The 22,425-nt window shown below is 35.6% G+C and overlaps 1 protein-coding gene across 1 annotated transcript in view; it reads left to right on the forward strand.

Moving 5' to 3' along the window:
• Positions 1 to 5,965: 5,965 nt before the first annotated feature.
• LOC142350337 (ubiquitin carboxyl-terminal hydrolase 9X-like) overlaps positions 5,966 to 22,425 on the forward strand; it is an 81,098-nt gene continuing 64,638 nt past the window's right edge. Inside the window, exons 1-6 of the mRNA XM_075402170.1 lie at positions 5,966 to 6,514; positions 6,632 to 6,744; positions 7,009 to 7,176; positions 16,844 to 16,972; positions 18,322 to 18,459; positions 21,197 to 21,658. Of these exons, the coding sequence (XP_075258285.1) occupies positions 6,028 to 6,514; positions 6,632 to 6,744; positions 7,009 to 7,176; positions 16,844 to 16,972; positions 18,322 to 18,459; positions 21,197 to 21,658 (1,497 nt within the window). The 5' untranslated portion in view covers positions 5,966 to 6,027. The remainder of the gene's footprint in view (positions 6,515 to 6,631; positions 6,745 to 7,008; positions 7,177 to 16,843; positions 16,973 to 18,321; positions 18,460 to 21,196; positions 21,659 to 22,425) is intronic.

Raw genomic sequence — 22,425 nt, forward strand, 5'->3', positions numbered from 1 at the left:
CACAGATAATCAACGCTTGAATCATTAGTTATTTGACCAACAATTTAGACGAAAAAAGAAACTTAGCAGATCAGGTAAAAAACAAAACCAAACAGGTAGACGAGTTTCAACTTTTTGAAACAAACCACAGAAACTTGTATTACACAAATGAATCCGTGAGTATCAAAGAACATAATTTTTCATCAGCAGATATATCTGAGACAGATCTCAGGGACAAAAAACTAGATCAACTCTTTGTGTGGGATTTTCGAGGTATGTTCGAAAACTTGAAAGAAACAGAACTATTGAATTGTCTCATAGAAAAACATCAGAGAGCAATGATTCTGGCTACACCAATAAATGGAAACGAACACCAAGTATTCTTATGTCAACAGAACGCTCTAGGATTACACGCCGAAAGAGCGGAAGAAGTGCTTTAAGTCCATAAGTGCGCTAAAATTGTCGTCCGTGTCATAGAAATTTCTTTTTGTACCAAGGAAATACCAGTTAGTGTATCTTCTGAAAACAGTTCAGACAGGATAAGATAAATGGACCCGATATCTGAAGTGCTCTATAGACATTTTACAATAACCAATTGCAACGCCTTGTACCCGAACGCGCTTGAGGTGCAGAACGGGTCATTGATTACATATGGCCAACAACTAGAACTGGTTGACAAGCCCGATGAGATGCACAATCAGAGAAATAACGTGAGTTGGTCAATTACTGCATCAGTGGAGGGACCGTTCAATGATGATCGTCTTGAACTTAGCAAGACAACCCAAAGGTTAAGCCACTGGAGAAAAACAATAATAAGAGAGGGGTTTTCCTGGACAAGGGGGCTCATATGAACATGAGACCTTACAGTATTTCAACATAGACTGGAGGTACGGGTGGCACGAATTCTTAATTTTTAATTACCTTGGTAATAAAGTGAAACAAGTTTGACATGTGGCCAGGGAAGTCACCATAATTTTGATGACTGTTTTTATCGGCTTAAAAACTATTATTTGTGTTATGCGTGTGTTCCTGTCAGTCGATGTGCTACGGATTGGCACCAATCCTGTAATTGCACTGCAGCCAATTAATCCAATGGGGGAATTAGGGTGTTTTCTTCATCTCAAACAAAGTTTTAGTGAAAAAATTTGAAAAAAAAAATACAACAGTTGAACTCTGTGACGGTGATACTAATCTTGTAATGTAAAAAAGGCTAAATCTATTCCCGAAACAGCCGAAATTGAAATTGATACAGTGGATTAATGGATTAATTGTATTTTATTATACATACGAACGGCAGAAGCAAAAATGGTCGATTATTGATATTACTTACCCGAGCTCTACAAAGTGAAGTCAATCGTCAGGCATCAGCTTTATAGGATTGTTGGAGTGACATCCAATAAAAATTTTGTAGTACCCTTGAGACAGCTTCAACCATCCAATATTGTAGATAGAACTCCAATCAGTGTGATAGAACTGAATGAGCTGCAAGCCAAAATTGAAGAGCAAAAGAAAAAGATAAACAACAGCGAAATGCTCGGACCTGCTGGGGCTCGGCTCAAAAAGGAGCTTCGGCAGTTAAAACTAGAAAGTCAAAAGTTCCACGAGCTACTCCTAGAGAGAAAAAGATTACTTGTAAACGCTGGGAATCAGCGGGAGTCCTGCAGGAGTTAGGTTGATATGTTGAACACAGAGTTGGAGGATGGTAAAAGCCAAGCAAAAGCAAACAAAGGAATGTGTCGCTCTAGTAGTTGAGTGAAATTTTTTCAACTCGGAAGCAGGAAAATGACCGGGAGGATATCAGAAAGCTTTGAAGTAGGGTGAAAACGGAGCAGATGTCAAGAAAGGTCCTCCAGAGGAGGCTGGAGGCTATAAATGCACAAAGCCCTTTCAGTCGATCACCCAATCTACACGAGCTGCTATTCCTGCCGCAGGGGGCAACAACGACCACAATTTTGAAACTACAAAACGTTGTCTTTGCTGTGTCATCCGGACAAGGGTGACCGGGAGGACCACTTCAAGAACTTTTTGCAGGCGAATAATATCATGGATGACGAGATAGCCCGGAGTGTTCATGATAAATATGGAATAGGTAAATCAGAACAGTAATTGAACACAGATATGAACCCATAAAGAAGCTTCGGAGAGAGTTGAACACTCATTTTGTTAGAGGGAAGTAGTAACCCTAAGAACAGAAAGTATGATAAACTAAAAAATTACAATTTGCACGCACCAATCGAAATTTTCTTAAATAAAATAAGGCTTTAGAAACAGATTTAACCAACAGTAAACCGATTTATAGCAGAAAAAGCCATAGCATAAATTATGATGGGAACTATCACGGATTTAGACCTTGACGGGATACGTCAAGGATTGTTTCTTCTTGACGGGATTCGTCATAGAGGTAAACCTGTTATCTGTTGGTTTAACTAATACAAAGGAATGTGTCGCTTTAGTAGTTGAGTGAAAGTTTTTAGCTCAGAAGCAGGAAAATGACGAGGAGGATATCAGAAAGCTTTGAAGTAGGGTGAAAACGGAGCAGACGTCAAGAAAGGTCATCCAGAGGAGGCTGGAGGCTATAAATGCACAAAGCCCTTTCAGTCGATCACCCAATCTACCCGATTTGCTATTCCTGCCGCAGGGGACAACAACGACCACAATTTTGAAACTACAAAACGTTGTCTTTGCTGTGTCATCCGGACAAGGGTGACCGGGAGGACCTCTTCAAGAATTTTTTGCTGGCGAAAAATACCATGGAGGACGAGAAAGGCCGGAGTTTTCATGATAAATATGGAATAGGTAAATCAAAACAGTAATTGAACACCAATATGGACCCATAAAGAAGTTTCGGAGTGAGTTGAACACTCATTTTTTAGAGGGAGGTATTAACCCTAAGAACAGAAAGTATGATAAGCTAAAAAATTACAATTTCCAAGGACCAATCGAATTTTTCTTAAATAAAATTAAGCATTCGAAACATATTTAACCAACAGTAAACCGATTCATAACAGAAAAAGCCATAGCATAAATTATGATGGGAACTATCACGGATTTAGACCTTGACGGGATACGTCAAGGATTGTTTCTTCTTGACGGGATTCGTCAAAGAGGTAAACCTGTTATCTGTTGGTTTAACTAACACAAAGGAATGTGTCGCTCTAGCAGTTGAGTGAAAGTTTTCAGCTCGGAAGCAGGAAAATGACGAGAAGGATATCAGAAAGCTTTGAAGTAGGGTGAAAAGGGAGCAGACGTCAAGAAACGTCCTCCAGAGGAGGCTGGAGGCTATAAATGCACAAAGCCCTTTCAGTCGATCACCCAATCTACCCGATTTGCTATTCCTGCCGCAGGAAACAAAAACGACCACAATTTTGAAACTACAAAACGTTGTTTTTGCTGTGTCATCCGGACAAGGGTGACCGGGAGGACCTCTTCAAGAAGTTTTTGCTGGCGAAAAATACCATGGAGGACGAGAAAGGCCGGAGTTTTCATGATAAATATGGAATAGGTAAATCAGAACAGTAATTGAACACAAATATGGGCCCATAAAGAAGCTTCGGAGTGTGTTGAACACTCATTTTTTAGAGGGAGGCAGTAACCCTCAGAACAGAAAGTATGATAAGCTTAAAAATTACAATTTGCACGCACCAATCGAAATTTTCTTAAATAAAATTAAGCATTCGAAACATCTTTAAGCAACAGTAAACCGATTCATAGCAGAAAAAGCCATAGCATAAATTATGATGGGAACTATCACGGATTTAGACCTTGACGGGATACGTCAAGGATTGTTTCTTCTTGACGGGATTCGTCAAAGAGGTAAACCTGTTATCTGTTGGTTTAACTAACACAAAGGAATGTGTCGCTTTAGTAGTTGGGTGAAAGTTTTTAGCTCAGAAGCAGGAAAATGACGAGAAGGATATCAGAAAGCTTTGAAGTAGGGTGAAAACGGAGCAGACGTCAAGAAAGGTCATCCAGAGGAGGCTGGAGGCTATAAATGCACAAAGCCCTTTCAGTCGATCACCCAATCTACTCGATTTGCTATTCCTGCCGCAGGGGACAACAACGACCACAATTTTGAAACTACAAAACGTTGTCTTTGCTGTGTCATCCGGACAAGGGTGACCGGGAGGACCTCTTCAAGAATTTTTTGCTGGCGAAAAATACCATGGAGGACGAGAAAGGCCGGAGTTTTCATGATAAATATGGAATAGGTAAATCAAAACAGTAATTGAACACCAATATGGACCCATAAAGAAGTTTCGGAGTGAGTTGAACACTCATTTTTTAGAGGGAGGTATTAACCCTAAGAACAGAAAGTATGATAAGCTAAAAAATTACAATTTCCAAGGACCAATCGAAATTTTCTTAAATAAAATTAAGCATTAGAAACATATTTAACCAACAGTAAACCGGTTTATAACAGAAAAAGCCATAGCATAAATTATGATGGGAACTATCACGGATTTAGACCTTGACGGGATACGTCAAGGATTGTTTCTTCTCGACGGGATTCGTCAAAAAGGTAAACTTGTTATCTGTTGGTTTAACTAACACAAAGGAATGTTTCGCTCTAGTAGTTGAGAAAAAGTTTTTAGCTCGGAAGCAGGAAAATGACGAGAAGGATATCAGAAAGCTTTGAAGTAGGGTGAAAACGGAGCAGACGTCAAGAAAGGTCATCCAGAGGAGGCTGGAGGCTATAAATGCACAAAGCCCTTTCAGTCGATCACCCAATCTACACGAGCTGCTATTCCTGCCGCAGGGGGCAACAACGACCACAATTTTGAAACTACAAAACGTTGTCTTTGCTGTGTCATCCGGACAAGGGTGACCGGGAGGACCACTTCAAGAACTTTTTGCAGGCGAAAAATATCATGGAGGACGATATAGACCGGAGTTTTCATGATAAATATGGAATAGGTAAATCAGAACAGTAATTGAACACAAATATGGGCCCATAAAGAAGCTTCGGAGTGTGTTGAACACTCATTTTTTAGAGGGAGGCAGTAACCCTCAGAACAGAAAGTATGATAAGCTTAAAAATTACAATTTGCACGCACCAATCGAAATTTTCTTAAATAAAATTAAGCATTCGAAACATATTTAACCAACAGTAAACCGATTTATAACAGAAAAAGCCATAGCATAAATTATGATGGGAACTATCACGGATTTAGACCTTGACGGGATACGTCAAGGATTGTTTCTTGACGGGATTCGTCAAACAGGTAAACCTGTTTTCTGTTTGTTTAACTAACAGGAACCCGTGCGGGTAAGAAAAATCATGCGAAAATCCCACACCAATTAGAGAAATTGGTAAAATTAAACGAAGAAAAATTAACCATTGATATGAACACAACCAACAACCATAACTAAAATCTCAACTTATTAAATCAGCTGCCTTAAAACTCCTTATTCATCTTTAACAACAGCTCATCAATTTATTCTTCAGACCTTTATTTCTTTTTTTATATATATAACTCTGTAACTTTTAACTCCAACTTTTGTTCAACAATTCTAATTCTTCAATTAAAAAAAGTCTGACTTAAAACTTTTCTCTAGCTCACACCCGACAAGTAAAGTGCTTTAGAAAACCCGCAACCAAAAACCGTATCAGCATAAAGTGCACGGATATTGTAGTTCATTCACTCAAAAATTTTTGAAAACGCACTTGTGATTGATATTGGGCGGTAGTTGGTTGCATCCATCGGGTCAGCTTTTTTTGTAGATAGGGCTGATTTAATCTTTTTTAATGCAGTCTTGAAAAATATTTAATAATTAGTAATTTAATAATTTAAGTAGTAATAGGCTTTTGGAGTTCCAGGGGCATCTTTCATCCCTATAATATAATATTTGACATGCTTTTGCTGTATGCTGAACTTTCTTGAGATGGACACAATTGTACGGAGTTATTTGGATGACGCTTCAAACAGAATTCAAGAGAGCGTGTACAGAACCTGTGAATTTCGTTGTTTTGTTGTTGTAGAGTATTCACGTTGAAGAGCAACTTTCCTCCCGAATGCGTCCTCGCGGTATGTTTCAGATGCAATCTTAATGAATATTTCAAATGGACCGCCCATTCCGGAAGTTCCTGAAATCGCTCAGAATCCTGGATACGTAGAGCATGAATCGAGGGGAGAACATAACATTGAAAACACAATGCATTCTGTTGAGAATCAGATAACATTACTTGAGAGCCCAGAACTGGACGTCCCTTTACCAGACGAACCTCCACCGCCGTATGCAGAGCATGAAAGTCCCTTAGACATCAGTGGAAATACAACTGATGATACTGTTTCGCCGGAAGATTTGGTCATTGAGAACAATCAGACCACTATCAGAGATGACACTACGGAAAACGTCGATGTTTCTATTCTGGATGAAACAGAGGGCGAAACTATTGATCTCGTTTATGAGTTTCCTGTCCAAGTGCTCTATAAATTGGATGAAATGATTAACAGGCCGCGATGGGTCATTCCGGTGTTACCTGGAGGGGAGTTAGAAGTACTATTAGACGCCAGCATCAGTTTAGCGAAAACAGGTAATTAAAAGTACAATACCGTTTAAAAATTATAGTTTATAGCGTCATTGTCTATAATAAACGAGTTTGGCTTGCTTGATTGGCTTAAAGTTCAGTGAGAACAGAAAGTAATTTTAGGTCAAGATGAAGAGAGCGCTGAATGTCTTCGGTTTTACAGAGAAGGGCTTCATCAGTCTACACTTAAAATTCTAAATGACGAGGCTGTTCAAAACTGGAAGGTTGACATTCAGGTAAAAAGCTAATCCGAGCTTTTTAGCGGATAGCCATATATTGCTAATCGAACTGTTCCATATTTTGTTTGGTTGTAATTTTTAATTAACTCAAGGATATATTCGAAACTACAGTAAAGTTTCTGGGCTTAATATCTTTTCTTTCCAATTGTTTTGATCTATTCGGCGAAAATGATTACGCTGAATACACTAAGAACAAAAAAATCAATTAAAAAAATCTTGTTCAAATTTTACATTACGAAGTATTATTGATTAAAATTTCAGAGGGCCATCAGAAACAACTGTGAGAAACTGATTCATTTGATCATCCTCAAGTTCAACTGTGACAATTTTGCACTTCTGGACATTTTGGCTCTGGTATTCAATCAAGGAAGTCGGTTCCACCAGTTCAACGCCCAGCGACCTGCCGAGTTTGAGCCAGATATTGAACAGGTATTCCTAACCTGTCCAAATGGAAATGTATCCAAAGCGTCCCCGATATTTGAATATTTTGTCCAACCCCACAGGAACTATATACTCAATTGGGTTTTTTCTTGTTCACTCAATTTTCGCCGATCGATATATTCAATGCAGAGAGTTGTGAGTGGTATCATGAAAAAGCCTGTCCAGCGTAGAATACAGAAAAAGATTTTTTGAATTTCGTTTTCAACGGAGATTTATCGAGATTTAAAGGTTTGTGAATAGTAGACCGATTTCCGTTATTTTTGTTAATAGCCACCCCCATCTTCTCAGCCGGCTATTATAGCGCTGATAATTTTTTACAATTAAAAGAATTTGAATTGTATTGGGGCGCTGTGTTTTTTTTAAGATGTGTTCACACATTTTTCAATGACTTTGATCTTTCAAAACGGAATAAACAGGTAAAGCCCAGCGAGCATTAAGTTTCATTAGAGGCCCCAAGTGGGCTTTAGTAGTCCTTCAAGTGCTTAGAGTGGTGCAGCTGCTGGGATGGCCTTAATTGAAGGTTAAAAGGTCGTTTTTAGGAGTTTTTGGGCACAAAATGGTGCAATTTTTCACGTTTTTTGTGATTTTTTGAGTTTTTTTGTTTGATTAGTCTTAGGTTGAAGTTTTTAAAAGTGGAAGAAGGCCTTTTTCGAGACAAATTTACTTTTTATGACTATTTTATGAGCTATATGTTTTGGTACTACAAACACACACACGCAAAATGATACTAATTTTTGCAATTTTTTTTCAATTTTTTTTGAAAATGTTTGTTATTTTTTGAGTTTTTCCATCTTCAGGGGCCAAGGAATCTTCTTTGAGGTTTGATAATAGGTCAGTGCATAATTTCTAGTAACAACGGATTGGTTTTCAAGATTTTAATGTCTCAAATGTTAACACATTTTTGATAAAATTTGCAATTTTTTTCAAGGTTTTCTAAAGTTTTTGTCAGTTTTTCGTATTTGTTCATTCTCAAGTACCAAAAAACCTATTCCAAGGTCTGATGAAAATTACTGCATGGTTGTTAGTTTCAATGGATTTGTTTTCAACAATTTAACCTTTCGAATGTTAGAAATTTCTTGATTAAATTTGCAATTTTTGTAAGTTTTTGTCTTTTAACATTTGTCTTTGTCATTTTTTCTCACCTCAGTAGCCAGCTAATCTCATCCAAGGTTTGATAGTATGTTATTAAATAGTTGCTAGGGGGCAAGTGAATGGTTTTCTACATTTTATTCGAAAGAATTTCTCTTTTTTGAAATTTTTTAAAAATTTTTGCCTATCGGTCTTTGAGCCCATGAACTTTTGAAGGCTTGGGTTACGGGATGGCGTCTGATAGCCTCTAGATACACAGAAACAATTCTGAAAATTTTAATATCACGATTTTCAGTAACATTTAATTAAAATTTGCAATTGGTTTCTTTTTTCTTTTAATTTTTCGGTCGTTTTCGAGTTAATCGATCTTCAAAGGCCAATGAATTTCTTTCGGTTATTGCAGATATAATACTGGACCGATTTCAGAGATAAAAAATTGGTCTTGAACGTATTTTTGAAATAGGTATAATTAAAAGATCAAATTTTGCTTTAGGGGTAAAAGCTTCTAGAGTTTTAGCATAAAGTATATTTTTAGTTTCTCAATTTTTTGAGATGATTTTGTTTGTGTTTTGGCTTGCATTGTTCAATTGATGTGGTGGTCAGGTAAAGTACTTCTAAGTTTTTCATTTTGTTCTTTGAATTGTTTTTCAGGACTTGTCCTGCAATGTTTTTTCGTCTAACAGTTTATTTTTGTTTCGTTTTACCCTGACTTCTCGTAATTGACTTTTTCAATGACTTCAGTGACTTCTACTGCTTTGTAGTTAAAATTTTTGTTCGTGACGTCATTTCTGATTTTTGGTCAATTGCCTGACTTACCTCACACAAAAAGTGACTTCTGAACTCACTTATAGAACTTAAAATTTTATGAACCTTTACTAATTAAAGGTCAATAGTGTGCATCTAAGTAGTGCCAAAATTATATACCCTAGTTCCTGAGTAATAGAGTCTGGAGTTTTAATATCGAATATTAATTTTGAAAAAGCTCCATTAGGGTTTTTTTCCTTGTAGAGCAAATGTGTCATAAAATTGACAGTCCGAATCTAACCCAAAAAGTCAAGTGGTCTATTAAAAAGCTGGTGGTCGATCTGTCAATCTTATTTCTTTAGTTGTTTCAATTCATGGTAGGCCACAAGCTTCTATCGCGGCTATTTTCCGGCAATCTGTCGGCTATGTTTTAATTTTGCAATATAAGTTAAGTCTTCAAATTGATTTTTCCTGTTGCTTGAATTTTGCTGGCTTTAATATGGTGATTTAAAGTTAAACAGGTAATTTCTTGTTGATCGTTATTTGAGGCAACTTTTTACCCGAGTAATATAATCTTGAAAGTTTATATCGAATATTAATTTTCAAAAGGTGCATTAGGGCTTTGTCTTTGTAGAGCAAATGTGTCTCATAAAAATGACAGTCCGAGCAATTAATATATCTTTGTTCAGTATTTTTATTTTTTTAATTTCTCAGTATTTTGGAGATGATTTTGTTTCTGTTTTCGCTGGCATTGTTCACGTGAGCTGCTGGTCAGGTAGAGTACTTCTAAGTTTTTGATTCAATTCTTTGAACTGTATTTCAGGACTTGTCCTGCTATGTTTTTTAATTCGTCGAACTTTTTTCGCTTTACCCATTTTGCCGCTTTTTCGACATTTTGCGTGAAATTGTTTTGACTTCTCTAGGCTAGTTTTACTCTTCTGTCATCCTGCTCAAAGTCCTTTTCAGCTGCTCATTAAAGCAATTCAAAATGAAGAGAGTCAGTATAAAAAATTGAAAGTCAGTAATAGAAACGGGATAAAACCATAAACTCCATTTTTAAATGCTCGGTACTTGGACTTTGTTCTCATAAGTTTTAGTTACTATCTTTAATATTTATTGGTATTGATACTAGACCCTGTAGCCTTTCATTTTTTTCTCGTTTGCTAGTATTTGTTGTACTTATTGCTGTCATCACTTATTCTCATTGATGACAGGTCTCAACTGTGGTCATTGAGGACTCAATTAATTGATGTAATTCTGTCGTTCAGTAGCTGTTGCGTTCTATGACCTTTATACTAAGTGTTTTCAAAAACTTTCAGAGAGTTTTATTACGGTTTGTTTTTTTATCATTTAATAATTGTGAGAGGTCTAATAAACGTTTAATGAGAGGTTCCTAATGAAAAATAGAGGATTTTATTTGGCAGTTTGAGTTCATAGCAGTTGTCTTTTGATGTTGATCCTGTCTTTTCAAAAAAAAAAATAAAAGATGACTATTAAGTCTTGTTTGTTTTTGTTGTTCTTTTGTTGTTTTTATTGCTTAGTCTTATTACCAACAGCTCTCATTTGCTTTTTAAAGCGGAGTAAATGATTGTCAGGTCATAATTTAATACAATTCTTGTTTTTAGTTTTATTTAAAGACTTGTCCTGCTGTGTTTTCTTAAGTGGTTTTACATTTTGATCACGTTTTTCGTTTTAAAAGAATCACGATTTTCGTTTGACTTCTGACTTACTCTACTCACTTTTCAACTGAATGGATTTTAGATTTTTTACGCATTCAATTACGCAATGTGGTGAATGCTGTGGAAGTCAAAAGATCAAAATCGAAAGAGACAGGATTGACCGATAGAGCCCTGTCATTGAGAATTAGTTTATCAGTTTCTCTGCCGACATTGGTATTAGGCTTAATAGCTTTCTGTTTAGAAGCTGAATTAAATTTAGCTTTAGAATCCAACTGAAACTGCGCGCCAAAATGTAAGTTTTTGAAAAAAAACAGAAAAAACTTGGTAAATTTGTGTCTTCCTTTTTTTTCTTTTTCTGTTTCAATCCCGATGAGCATCAAGCGCGTCAACGGCGGCTATTTTCCGGCAATCCGCCGGGTATGTTTCACATTTTCCGTATTTTTTGCCCAAATTTTTGTTAATTTTTCTAATTAATAGGCGCTCCCCTTTTTTTTACAGTTCAAAGAATTTGACTTGTATTGGTGCGCTGTCTTATTTTAAGATCTGTTCACGCTTTTTTCGGCATTTTCATGTCAGTGAGAAGACAAACTAAAGTGGTGATTTGGTCACACTAAGATAGTAAACAGAGCGAAACATCGAGTGGGTTTGAAGCGTGACTTTTTCGAAATACCTTTAGAGTGGAGTGAAAAATTGGTGTTTGAACAAACACCAATTTTTTTGCGGTTTTTGAGATGGATTTTTTTTCAGGTGCGTCAATTTGACTTCTGTTTTCAGATTTTCCTCTCCTTCAGTGCTTTTAAGGCAGTACATGTGTTATAATTGTGCCTATTTGACTTTGCTTGATTTCATTAGGGGCAGCTAAAATTTTTTATGACTTTGTCACTATAGTTAATAGCTAGTGGTTTTCACGATTCTAAACTAATTTTTCTTTAAAAATTTGAGTGAAATTTTGAGTTCTGCAAGTTTTTATTGTACTTTTTGATGTCTTATCAATTAATCTCATTGGAGACAGGTGATGCTGCTATTAGGGGGTTAATTTCATTGATTTAATCGGTTTTGTTCAAAGCTAGTGCTTTCTATGACTTTGACACTAATTGTTTTCAATAATAATTATCGCATTTTTCGTCTGAACTCTTACTCTCATTATTGACAGGTCTAATTGGTTTTCAAAAAAGCTTCAATTAAAGCAAGTCATTTCAGCTCATACCTATTGCTTTTTGTGACTTATACGATTGTTCGGTTTTAAAAGAAATCTTAGTTGTTTTTTAATAGCCGCCGTAAGCGTTAAAGGGCTATTATTTAGGCGCTCTTTTTTGTTCGCTTTACCTTTTGATAACGTTTCTCGTTTTACATAAGTCAAGACTTTCACGTTTGACTTCTGACTTATCTCACTCACTGTTTTAACTGAATGGTTTTTAATTCAACTGACTCAATGAATTACACAAGATCATGAATAAAGTCAAATTTAAATCAAATATGAATAAGTCAAAGCACAAAATCAAGAGACGGGATATAATGTGGTTATTGTATCCTTCAGTAGCTGTTGCGTTCTGCGACTTTTATACTAAGTGTTTGCAAAAAAATTTAAGGCTTTGTTTTCGATTTTTGGTTATTTTTGTCATCATTTAATATTATTAGTGAGAGGACTCATCGATATTTAATGACAAGCTTCTAATGAGAATTAGAAGAATTGAGTCGCCAGTTTGAGTTCATACCAGTTATTTTTTTGAGGTTGATCCTGTCTTCAAAAAATCAGTTGCATTTTTTGTCTTGCTTGTTTTGTTCTTGTGTTGTTTTATTGCCTAATCTCAATACTAACAACTCATTTGCCTATTAAAGCGGAGTAAATGATTGTCAGATCATAAATTAATACAACTCCTTGAATTGTATTTCAGGACTTGTCCAGCTGTATTTTTTTTAAAATTCGCTTTACATTTTGATCTTGGTTTTCTTTTTACATAAGTCACGACTTTCACGGTTGACTTCTGACTTACCTTACTCACTGTTTCAGCTGAATCGTTTTTAATCCATCCACTCAATGAATTACACAAGATAGAAAATTCAGTCAAGGTCAAAAGAGCAAAATCAAGAGACGAGATAAACTGATAAAGCCCGGTCATTAAGTCATTGAGAGTTAGATTATCAAAGTTCATTAGAGTGTTTAATAGCTGACATTGGTTTTTGGAGCTTATTGGTTTTCAGTTTAGAAGCTGAATTAAGCTTAGTTTTAGAATCCAAACGAAACTACACGCCGAAGTGTTAGTACTTTTTGACACTGAAAAAAAATAAAAAGTTTTTGATCATATTATCTCCTTTTTCTTTTTCTGTTTTAATCCCTATATGCATCAAGCGCGGCAAAGGCGGCTATTTTCCGGCGATGTGTTGGCTATGTTCTGGTTTTGCTAGTAATTGTTACTTTTATTACTGTCTTATCGCTTAATCTCATTGATGACGGGTCTCAACGGTAGTCATTGTGGACTCAGTTGAATGAGGTTATTGTATCCTTCAGTAGCTGTATTGAGCTTGTTAGCTTTCAGTTTAGAAGCTGAATTAAGCTTTGTTTTAAAGTCCAATCGAAAGTGAACGCCGAATTCGAACTCTTTTTGACACTGAAAAAATTGGGAAAAAGTTTGGTCAATTTATCTCATTTTCTGTTTCCATCCCGATGTGCATCAAGCGCGTGAACGGTGGCTATTTTGCGGCAATCTGCCGGCTATGTTTTTAAGATTCCGATCAATAGTGTTAGTGGTTTTATCTCTCAAGATAGAAGAGGGCTGCTTAAATGTTTGATCGGATTTTTTTTTAAAATTTTGCTAAATTTTTCGAATTTCAGACTCTGTCATCAAAAATAGTGCCAATTTTGATTTTTTTAGCGACTTGTTTTATTTTGCCAGAATTAAAGACATGGGAACTGCTAATAGAAATGTTTAAAACTCCGAAAGAGGTTTTTTGTTTCCGCTTCTTATAAGAGTCTTCTTGATTAATTGCTCTCAAACGAAATTCGTAGCAATTATATTAGTCCTGTCGGTCTTTTTTATGCGATCTTTCGCTTGACTCATTTTTTTCTGACCCATTTGACTTTTCGTCTCCAAAAACGGGATAAACAGGTTGCGACCAGCGGTCATTAAGTGCTCTGAGAGCCTTTCAGCTGACTAGTCTCCAAGTTTGCGTTTCACAAACTCTTTTGAAGACTTATACTTATGGTGTAAGGGCCGTTCCTAGAGGTTGACCCCCACAACCCCCCACATCAGCCCCGCGCTCACTTACCCCAATCTCCACCCCTGTTGTCCCCACTGTTGCCGCACCTACCCCCATCACCTCCCCCTCCCTCCCTGCTGAGCTCACCTCACGCACTTTCAATTAAGCTAATACTAGCCTGAATAAACCGTGCTCGCGGGTTGTTAGAGAGCAATTGTCCCGACGTTAGTTGGTTATATTTTAAAATATTGCCCGTTTTTTCTAATTGAACTCGATTTGTATCTTAAAGGAATGATTTGTTTTTGATATATATTAATGTTTCCTAACTATCTGTTCTGGAACTATGTGTTGAAGTTATTTGTTTAGTTGAGCGCGCAGTTATATCTGGGCTAGTTTTATTCTCGTCATGGAATCTCATAAATAAAAACTGTTGAAATTGTATTGGGGCACGTTTTTTTTCGAAATCACTTTGCATTTTTTCATTAAATACTGACACGCAAATCAGGTCTCAATTAACTCAAGTCTAATTTATATGAAGTTGAGCTCCAATGTACATAACAGATTAGCTTTTGAGAATGAGTTCAAGGTTCTTAAGACTTTTGCAAAGTGTTTTTAAAATAAAACTTAAATTGATTTTAATTTTTTGCCTGCGCTTTTTTTGCGGTGTTGTGGCTTTGTCTGACTAATCAGAAATTGTAATTCTGGTATAAATGAAGCCCTACCGTATTGATATCTAATGGCTCTTATGACTTTGTATAAATTTGTTTTAAGAAATTATCAGTGAACTTCTGAACAATGCATCTTGTATAGCTTACATCTCTCAATCTGCAACTTATTCTCAGTAAAGACAGTTAGTATGAAAGATCTCAGTGGCTTCTCTTGAATGCTTAATTGAACCAATTCATTGATTTCATATGGCTAATTACTTTAATTGAGTTTCAGATAAAATTTTTTCAAAAAACAAGTATTTTTGAAGCTTCCCCTTTGTTTTTTATTTTGATATCTTCTAACTTAGTCTCATTAGTTTGTTCTGTTCAACCAAATTTTCAATTTGCTGTTCGTTATGTCTGTCGACTGATGTCTTTATGGCTTTGACAGTTTGTTTTCAAAAGAGTTTTTGTGAGTTTTCTATACTGGTAGATGTTTTGTTTTTTTTGTCTTTCTCACTTAGACCCTTTAAAAAGAGGACCATTTGATAGTTGAATGAGACCCAAATGAAAAAAAAAAACATTCAGTTGATCCTATTTTTATTGACTATTCATAATTTGTCTTAATGGCTTCAATACTTGTTTCTTAAAAAACGGTTTGTTTACTTTTGAGTTGGTAATGTACAGATCAATTTGTTTAGTTTAGTTGTTATCTGATGCCATATTGATTTTGTTAATTTGAATTTGTTTTTTTTTCTAAACATAGACATCGAGTTTTGAGTGTAATTGATATTTGTTTTTATTGGACTTTAATTTTTGTCTTGTCTCGTAGTCTCATTATTGGCAGGTTTCATCAACCCTCTAATGCGGCATTAGTTTTTTTCATTTACTGGTTTGTTGAATAATGTGCCAGTTTTTAAAAGTTTCCTATCTCTTCCTCATTTGGTATACCATTGAGTCAAAAACTTGGATGAGCGCGCTCAGAACATTGTGTGAACGCACATTTCCGAGCCCTTTGTTTGTTCAGTAGTCAAAATGCTCTATTGAGGCGTTTGCCTTTTTATGCTAATATCTCTTTAACTTTACTGACGAGGGCTCATACGTTTTTTTCAGCAATTCGCGTTTGAAGAGTTTTGAAATAGTTAAAAATTATTCGAAAATTAGGTCCTTAAGAACAAAACATAATTTACGACGATTTCTTTTTACCCGAGAACTTCATGCAGTACAATCAGTGAAATTTATCGGAGACACAGAACAAAAGAAGCAGAAGTACGTGCAGTCGTGTGTCATTTTAATGCGAAATTTTGTCCTGATCGATTAGACATTGATTGAGTTTTTCGCCCGTTTTTTGAGTTTTCCGTGATTCAAATTCCTCTCATTCACAATTAACAGCTGAACTCCTTTGTCGGCAGTTCACTACACAGTCAAATGAAAAGTACGCCAAAATTGGTCTGGTAATGTCATTTTAAGCCCCTTATTGAAGTCATTACCCTCCACTAACGCTAGAATCTATATTCGGTCTGTAGGAAGAGAGCAATTTGTCCGATGTTAGTCGATAATGTTCAACAAAAGAAACTTCTGATAAGTTGATCGTATCAAGATGTTTCCTGTAAAAATGCATTTTCATCTCGTGATAAATGCTCTCCCTTTTTGCACCGTAAGTTTAATACCCATTAGTTATGATTTGTGAATTATTCCGGATTTAAGAGAACACAGATTTACACGAATTCTGTGTAATATTTAACTTCATGTACGTTAGATATCATGATTTAATGCTTGAACTAAGAAAAACTCTCGAATTTAGAGAGTGTACAAATAAATTAAAACTTTTGATTTGAGAAGTGTATTTTGCCTAATGAACACAATCACGATTGCATCACATTCAGTGCATGTCACAGTATACTGTTTTTGTGTACTCTTGCAAAGCATACAAATCAAACGCTTCTGAACAGCTCTGACCAAGATAAGTTTTCACTAATGAATGAAAGTTGTATCACCACAATGAGCAGTGGAAAATGCCCCCACAGTGAAGTAGGGCAATCTATAATATACATTTCTGCTCATTTCTCGATAAGCCTAGAATCTCTTGAAGCAGTTTGAATTCTCTAAGAAATTGCGCTCAAAATTAATTTCTCATTTAGTTTTTACAGAGAAACTCCTATGACAGAGAATAAGAAAAAATGAGGAAGAATTAAATGCTTTTCTCCCATGTTTGGATAAAACCGCACATCTTTTTTTTTACTTATGGACAAGTATTTTGTAAACTGACGGGCAATAGTTCCTATGTTCTGTCTTCAGATTATTGAAGACGACAATGAGAGACTAGCGGGTGGTTCTTCGGCTAGAAGGCGAGATGCCGATGTCGACATGAGTAGTGCAAGTGTCATGACGAAATACGCAATAAGTGTCGACAACAGATCGCCCAAGGTCAGTTGCCATATTAAGGTATTCTCTGTTGCTGGTTTAAGTACTCTTCTTTAAACTGTCTGTGACATAATTGTAACGAATTCAACTCATCTATGCATTTATTGTCTATCGTAACTTGTATGCTTTGGACTTGCCTCAAAATAATCGTAGCGAATTAGACTCATCCATGCATTGATTGTATCATAACTAGTATGCTTTGGCCTAGCCTCAAAATGGCGGAGAGAGTTGTAATGATGGATGGTACTTCATTGCGAAGGAGCTTTTGAATAAAAAATATATTGATCAAAAGCAAGTTAGCACCCCCTGGTTTCACAAAGCAAAAATTCATTTTTGTCGCAATATTACATCAAAATTCACACTTTTCGCTTACGCTAGTACTCTTACCTTCCTACATTCTGAGATGATGGACAATGGTAACTTATCAGATACCCCAATATAAAGTTGATAAACTCTAATCAAATTTCACAGGGAAAGGAAAGATGCCTGAAAATGTTGTCTTGCTCAACCTTGATTGAGCTTGCATTTGCGTTTAACATTAGAGAGAGAAAAGATATGAATTAGTTGCAATTTCGTGACAACTTTTTTAGGGGATGTAGTTCAGCTACTTTAAATGGGGGTATCTGGTGAGTTACCATTGCGTATTTCACTCTTTAACGAAATTAAATGCTCAAACGGCAAAAATACATTGTAAAGTAACTGTTTCTGACGAGCAGATACATCAAAATTCCGTTTTCCTTTAGTTTTATATGAATCAATGGAAAATCGATAGATCTTTAATTGCTCTTAATTGTAGAAAAATGACATTTGTACTTACGGAAAAAATTCAGATAGAAGTTCGCCATTTTTCCATAAAGCAGTAACGTGTGAGATATTTTTTATCTTAATCATGTCTGATGGGTTTAAGTAACTTACTAGCTAAGTATAATTGTGTTGACACCCAAAAATCAGATCCATTGAGTATGTATGCATTGGTTGCTTGGCTGAGAGAAATTCTGGTATTTGTTGAGAACCATATAGCGGTTTGAGATGAGCTATAACTTCGAAGTGACTTAGAGATTCACGTAGCCTTCCTTGAAAGACAAACCTTGCGTTTTCAAAATCTGCAACTTTGTATAAGAAAGTGTTGCATGGCATTCCAAAATGGAACTGCCCAAATTGTTTTCAAACTGTATTCAAAATTTTCAAAACAAAAATTTTCGGCCTTTGCTTTGGGCTATATCTGCTTTTGTGCATTATTATATCAGTTTAAAATGTTTCGTCTCAAAATTTTCCAATGTGTAGAGAAATTTAAAGCGCTAGAGCTTCAACATCTATTTTTCTAGCTAACTGTAAAAGTGTGTCATTTTCAGGGTTGGCTAGTTGATCTAATCAACAGATTTGGTCAGTTAAATGGATTCCAGCTTCTGGTCAACAGAATTGAGAAGAGAGAAACTTTATCTGTAGCCCTGCTTGCCGCCCTTCTCAAACCTTTCTCAAATTGTCAAGAGGTGAGAGCAGAAAGAGATTGCGTTTGATTTTTTAGTAATTGTTATTAATAGCCGCCGTCAGCCTCTCAACTGCTATTATTCAGGTGCTCTCCTTTTTTACAATCCAAAGAGTTTGGATTGAATTGGTGCACTGTGTTTTTTAAGATGCTTTCACACATTTTTCAATGACTTTGATTTTTCAAAACGCAATAAATCGGTAAAGCCCAGTGGGCATTAAGTTTCAATAGAGGACCAAAGTGGGCTTTAGTAGTCCTCCAAGTGCTTAGAGTCGTGCAGATGCTGGGATGGCCTTAATTTAATGTTAAATGGTCGTTTTTAGGAGTTTTGAGCTCAAAATGGTGAAATTTTTCTTGTTTTTTGTGATTTTTTGAGTTTTTGTTTGATTAGTCTTAGGTTGAAGTTTTTAAAAAGTTGATGAAGGTCTTTTGCGACTCAAAATTGCTTGTTGTGACTTTTTTATGAACTATATAAAAACACGCAAACTATCTAACAAACACGCAAAGTAATACTAATTTTAGCATTTTCATTTTTTGAGTTTTTCATCCTCAGGGGCATTGAATCTCCTTTAAGGTTTGATAATAGGGCGCCGCATACTTTCTAGTAACAATGGAATGGTTGGGTCGAGTTTTAGCATTTTTTTCAAGTTTTCCTAAAATGTGTACATTTTAGATTTTTGTACAGCCTCAAGGGCCAGAAAACCTATCCAACGGTCTGATAAAAAAATACTGCATGGTTGTTAGTGTCAATGGAATTGTTTCCAAAAATTTAAGATTTCGAGTTTTTGAAGTTTTTTTGATAAAATTTGTATTTTATTCAGTTTTTCAGGGGCATTGAAATCTCCTTTAAGGTTTGATAATAGGGCGCTGCATACTCTCTAGTAACAATGGAATGGTTGGGTCAAGTTTTAGCATTTTTTTTCAAGTTTTCCTGAAATGTGTCGATTTTAGATTTTTGTACAGCCTCAAGGGCCAGAAAACCTATCCAACGGTCTGATAAAAAAATACTGCATGGTTGTTAGTGTCAATGGAATTGTTTCCAAAAATTTAAGATTTCGAGTTTTTGAAGTTTTTTTGATAAAATTTGTATTTTATTCAGTTTTTCAGGGGCATTGAAATCTCCTTTAAGGTTTGATAATAGGGCGCTGCATACTCTCTAGTAACAATGGAATGGTTGGGTCAAGTTTTAGCATTTTTTTTCAAGTTTTCCTGAAATGTGTCGATTTTTGATTTTTGTACAGCCTCAAGGGCCAGAAAACCTATCCAACGGTCTGATAAAAAGTTACTGCATGGTTGTTAGTGTCAATGGAATTGTTTCCAATAATTTAAGATTTCGAGTTTTTGAAGTTTTGTTCGATAAGATTTGTTTTTTATTGTTTTTCTTGCGTCAGTAGCCTGTTAAACTCCTCCCGGTTTTTATAGTATGCTATTACATAATTGATTGCGGCAATGGAATGGTTTTCAACATTTTATTAGAACGAAGTTCGTTTTTTAATATATTTTGAAATTTTTTTCAAAAGTTATTGTCTTTTACCTAGTCTATCGGTCTTTGAGCCAATTAGTTTTTTAAGGCTTGGAATTGGGTTGCTGGATATCCTTTAGAGACCCAGAAATGGTTCTCAAGATATTGATATCACAATTTTCAGCAATTTTTTTTAAAGTTTGCAATTGATGTCAATTTTTTTTTTGAGTTTTATGTCATTTTCTGAGTTAATCGATCTTCAAGGGCCCATGAGTTTTTGGCAGGACTTGCAGATATAATACTGAACCAATTTCAGAAACAAAAATTGGTTTTGAACATATATTTTTGAAATAGGTGTTTTTAAAGGGATCAAATTTTGCCTTCAGGGTAAAAGCTTGAGTTTTAGCAATGAGTATATTTTTAGTTTTTTTTTATTTTGTTGGCTGGCATTATTCAATTGGCCTGCTGGTCAATTAGAGCACTTCTCAGTGCTTCATTCAATTACTTGGAGTTTATTTCAGGACTTGTCTTATGTTTTTCAATTCGCTTTTCCTTTTGATCACGTTTTTCGTTTCAATAAGACACGATTTTCACGTTTGACTTCTGACTTACCTAATTCACTGTTTCAGCTGAATGGATTCTAAATTCTTTCAAGCATTCAATTACGCAATGTGGTGAATACTGTCAAAGTCAAAAGATCAAAATCAAAAGAGACGATAAACCGATAAAGCCCGGTCATTAATTCATTGAGAGTTATAGAATCAATCTGAAACTGCACGCAAAATTAGGACACTTTTTGACACTGAAAAAATTTGACAGAAAAAAAAATTTGGGCAGTTTATCTCTTTTTCCGTTTCAATCCCGATGGCCATCATGCGCGTCAACGGAGGCTATCTGCTGGCTATGTTTTCTTTGGTTGTTTCAATTGTTGAATTACGCACATTCTGATTCGCAGGCAAACATGTAGTTAGAAATTACTTTAAATAGCCGTAATTGAAGTCATCTGTGGCCTTAATTAACATGTGTCAAAACAACATAGCTGAAAAGAAAAAATTCAGCAAACCCTTAATTATCGAATCTCAAATTGCGGAAAATGTTTGTTGGACACAATTATGAAAATTTGGCAAGGTTTTGTGCAATCAAAAGATTTTTTCGTGAAAGTTTTAGCTTTCATTGCTTTCATATTTGAACAGATCATTTTTGACTACCTTTTGCAAATTTTCTATTATGTCATCAGAGCACTAATAAAGATTACGTGTTATTATCTTGTTATTTTTAGGTGCTGACGTACTCGTGTGTTACAACTTTCTTCCTTCCCATCCTCTCAATTGCAAAAGACTATCTTCTAAGTCTCTCAGACGCCGACTTGAAAAAGGAATCGAAAACATCCTCTGAGACTAAAAATGACCACATTTCCACAATTTTGACAGCCATGAAGCGAATCCAACGGCAACTAATGATCGCCTCCAATCGGAATTCTAGCAACTCGGCATCGGAACAAAATGCTAGTTTAGTTTTTGATGAGGCGTCAATTGACGTCACAGGTGTCCGACTAGAGATGATTTTGCGGTTGCTGAGGGTTTCGTCCTTTAACGGGAAGATGAACGCGCTCATTGAGATTAACAAGATGTTGCAATCTGCCACACCTTCGGGATCGAATGGATTTGATTCCGCAAATTCGTCATTCTATAACAGCAACAGTTTGCTTTCCATCGATTCTATTCCGTCCAAAAAACTTGCTGTTAGTTTAATCTTGGAATTTCTCATTAATATGCCAGCTTTAGCTTACAAGTAACCTCAAACCAAAATTGTAGCGATTATATTGATCCTGTTAGTCCAATTAGCATTTTAAATGTAGTCAGTTCTAGTGGTTTTCTATTCACGCTTGACTTCTTGGTTCTTACATATAATTAATAGCCGCCCTCATCTTCTCAGCCGGCTATTATAGCGCTCCTATTTTTTTTTTTACAATTCAAAGAATTTGAATTGTATTGGGGCGCTGTCTTTTTTTATTACGACTCGAAGAGGAGTATTGGAGAAGTCCTTTTTATTATGACTCGAAGAGGAGTATTGGAGAAGTCCTTTTTTTTTTAATCAATTTTATTGGAGTGAATTTTTAAGCGGGAAATGAAACGCGTGAAAAAATTTGGAGTGATTTGGTTGCTGAACAAAAGTGAAGAGCGGAGCGAAAAGAGAGTGGTTTTTTGTTCATACCGCTGTTTTTGAGAGCGAGAAATTGATGTGTGAAAAAATTTTCTCTGAGCGAGCGAGCGAAATTTTTTTGTTCACGTGCGGCTTTTAAAAGCAGTTTTTTTTGCAATTTTTCTTGTTTATGAGGTCTGATTATGATATTGTATTGTATTTGAGCTCGTTCTGATAGTAATTGAAGGTTTCAACTAGTTAATTTGAGTTTTATGCAAATTTATGGAGGTTTTTGATCAGTTTTGCTTATTTTTCGACGAAATTTATTGTATTTTTGCCTTTTTTTTGTTTTACTGCTTTAAGTGC

The sequence above is a fragment of the Convolutriloba macropyga genome, chromosome 12, assembly GCF_964194025.1.
Source record: "Convolutriloba macropyga chromosome 12, txConMacr16.3, whole genome shotgun sequence".
In the NCBI taxonomy this organism is placed as follows: Eukaryota; Metazoa; Xenacoelomorpha; order Acoela; family Convolutidae; genus Convolutriloba; species Convolutriloba macropyga.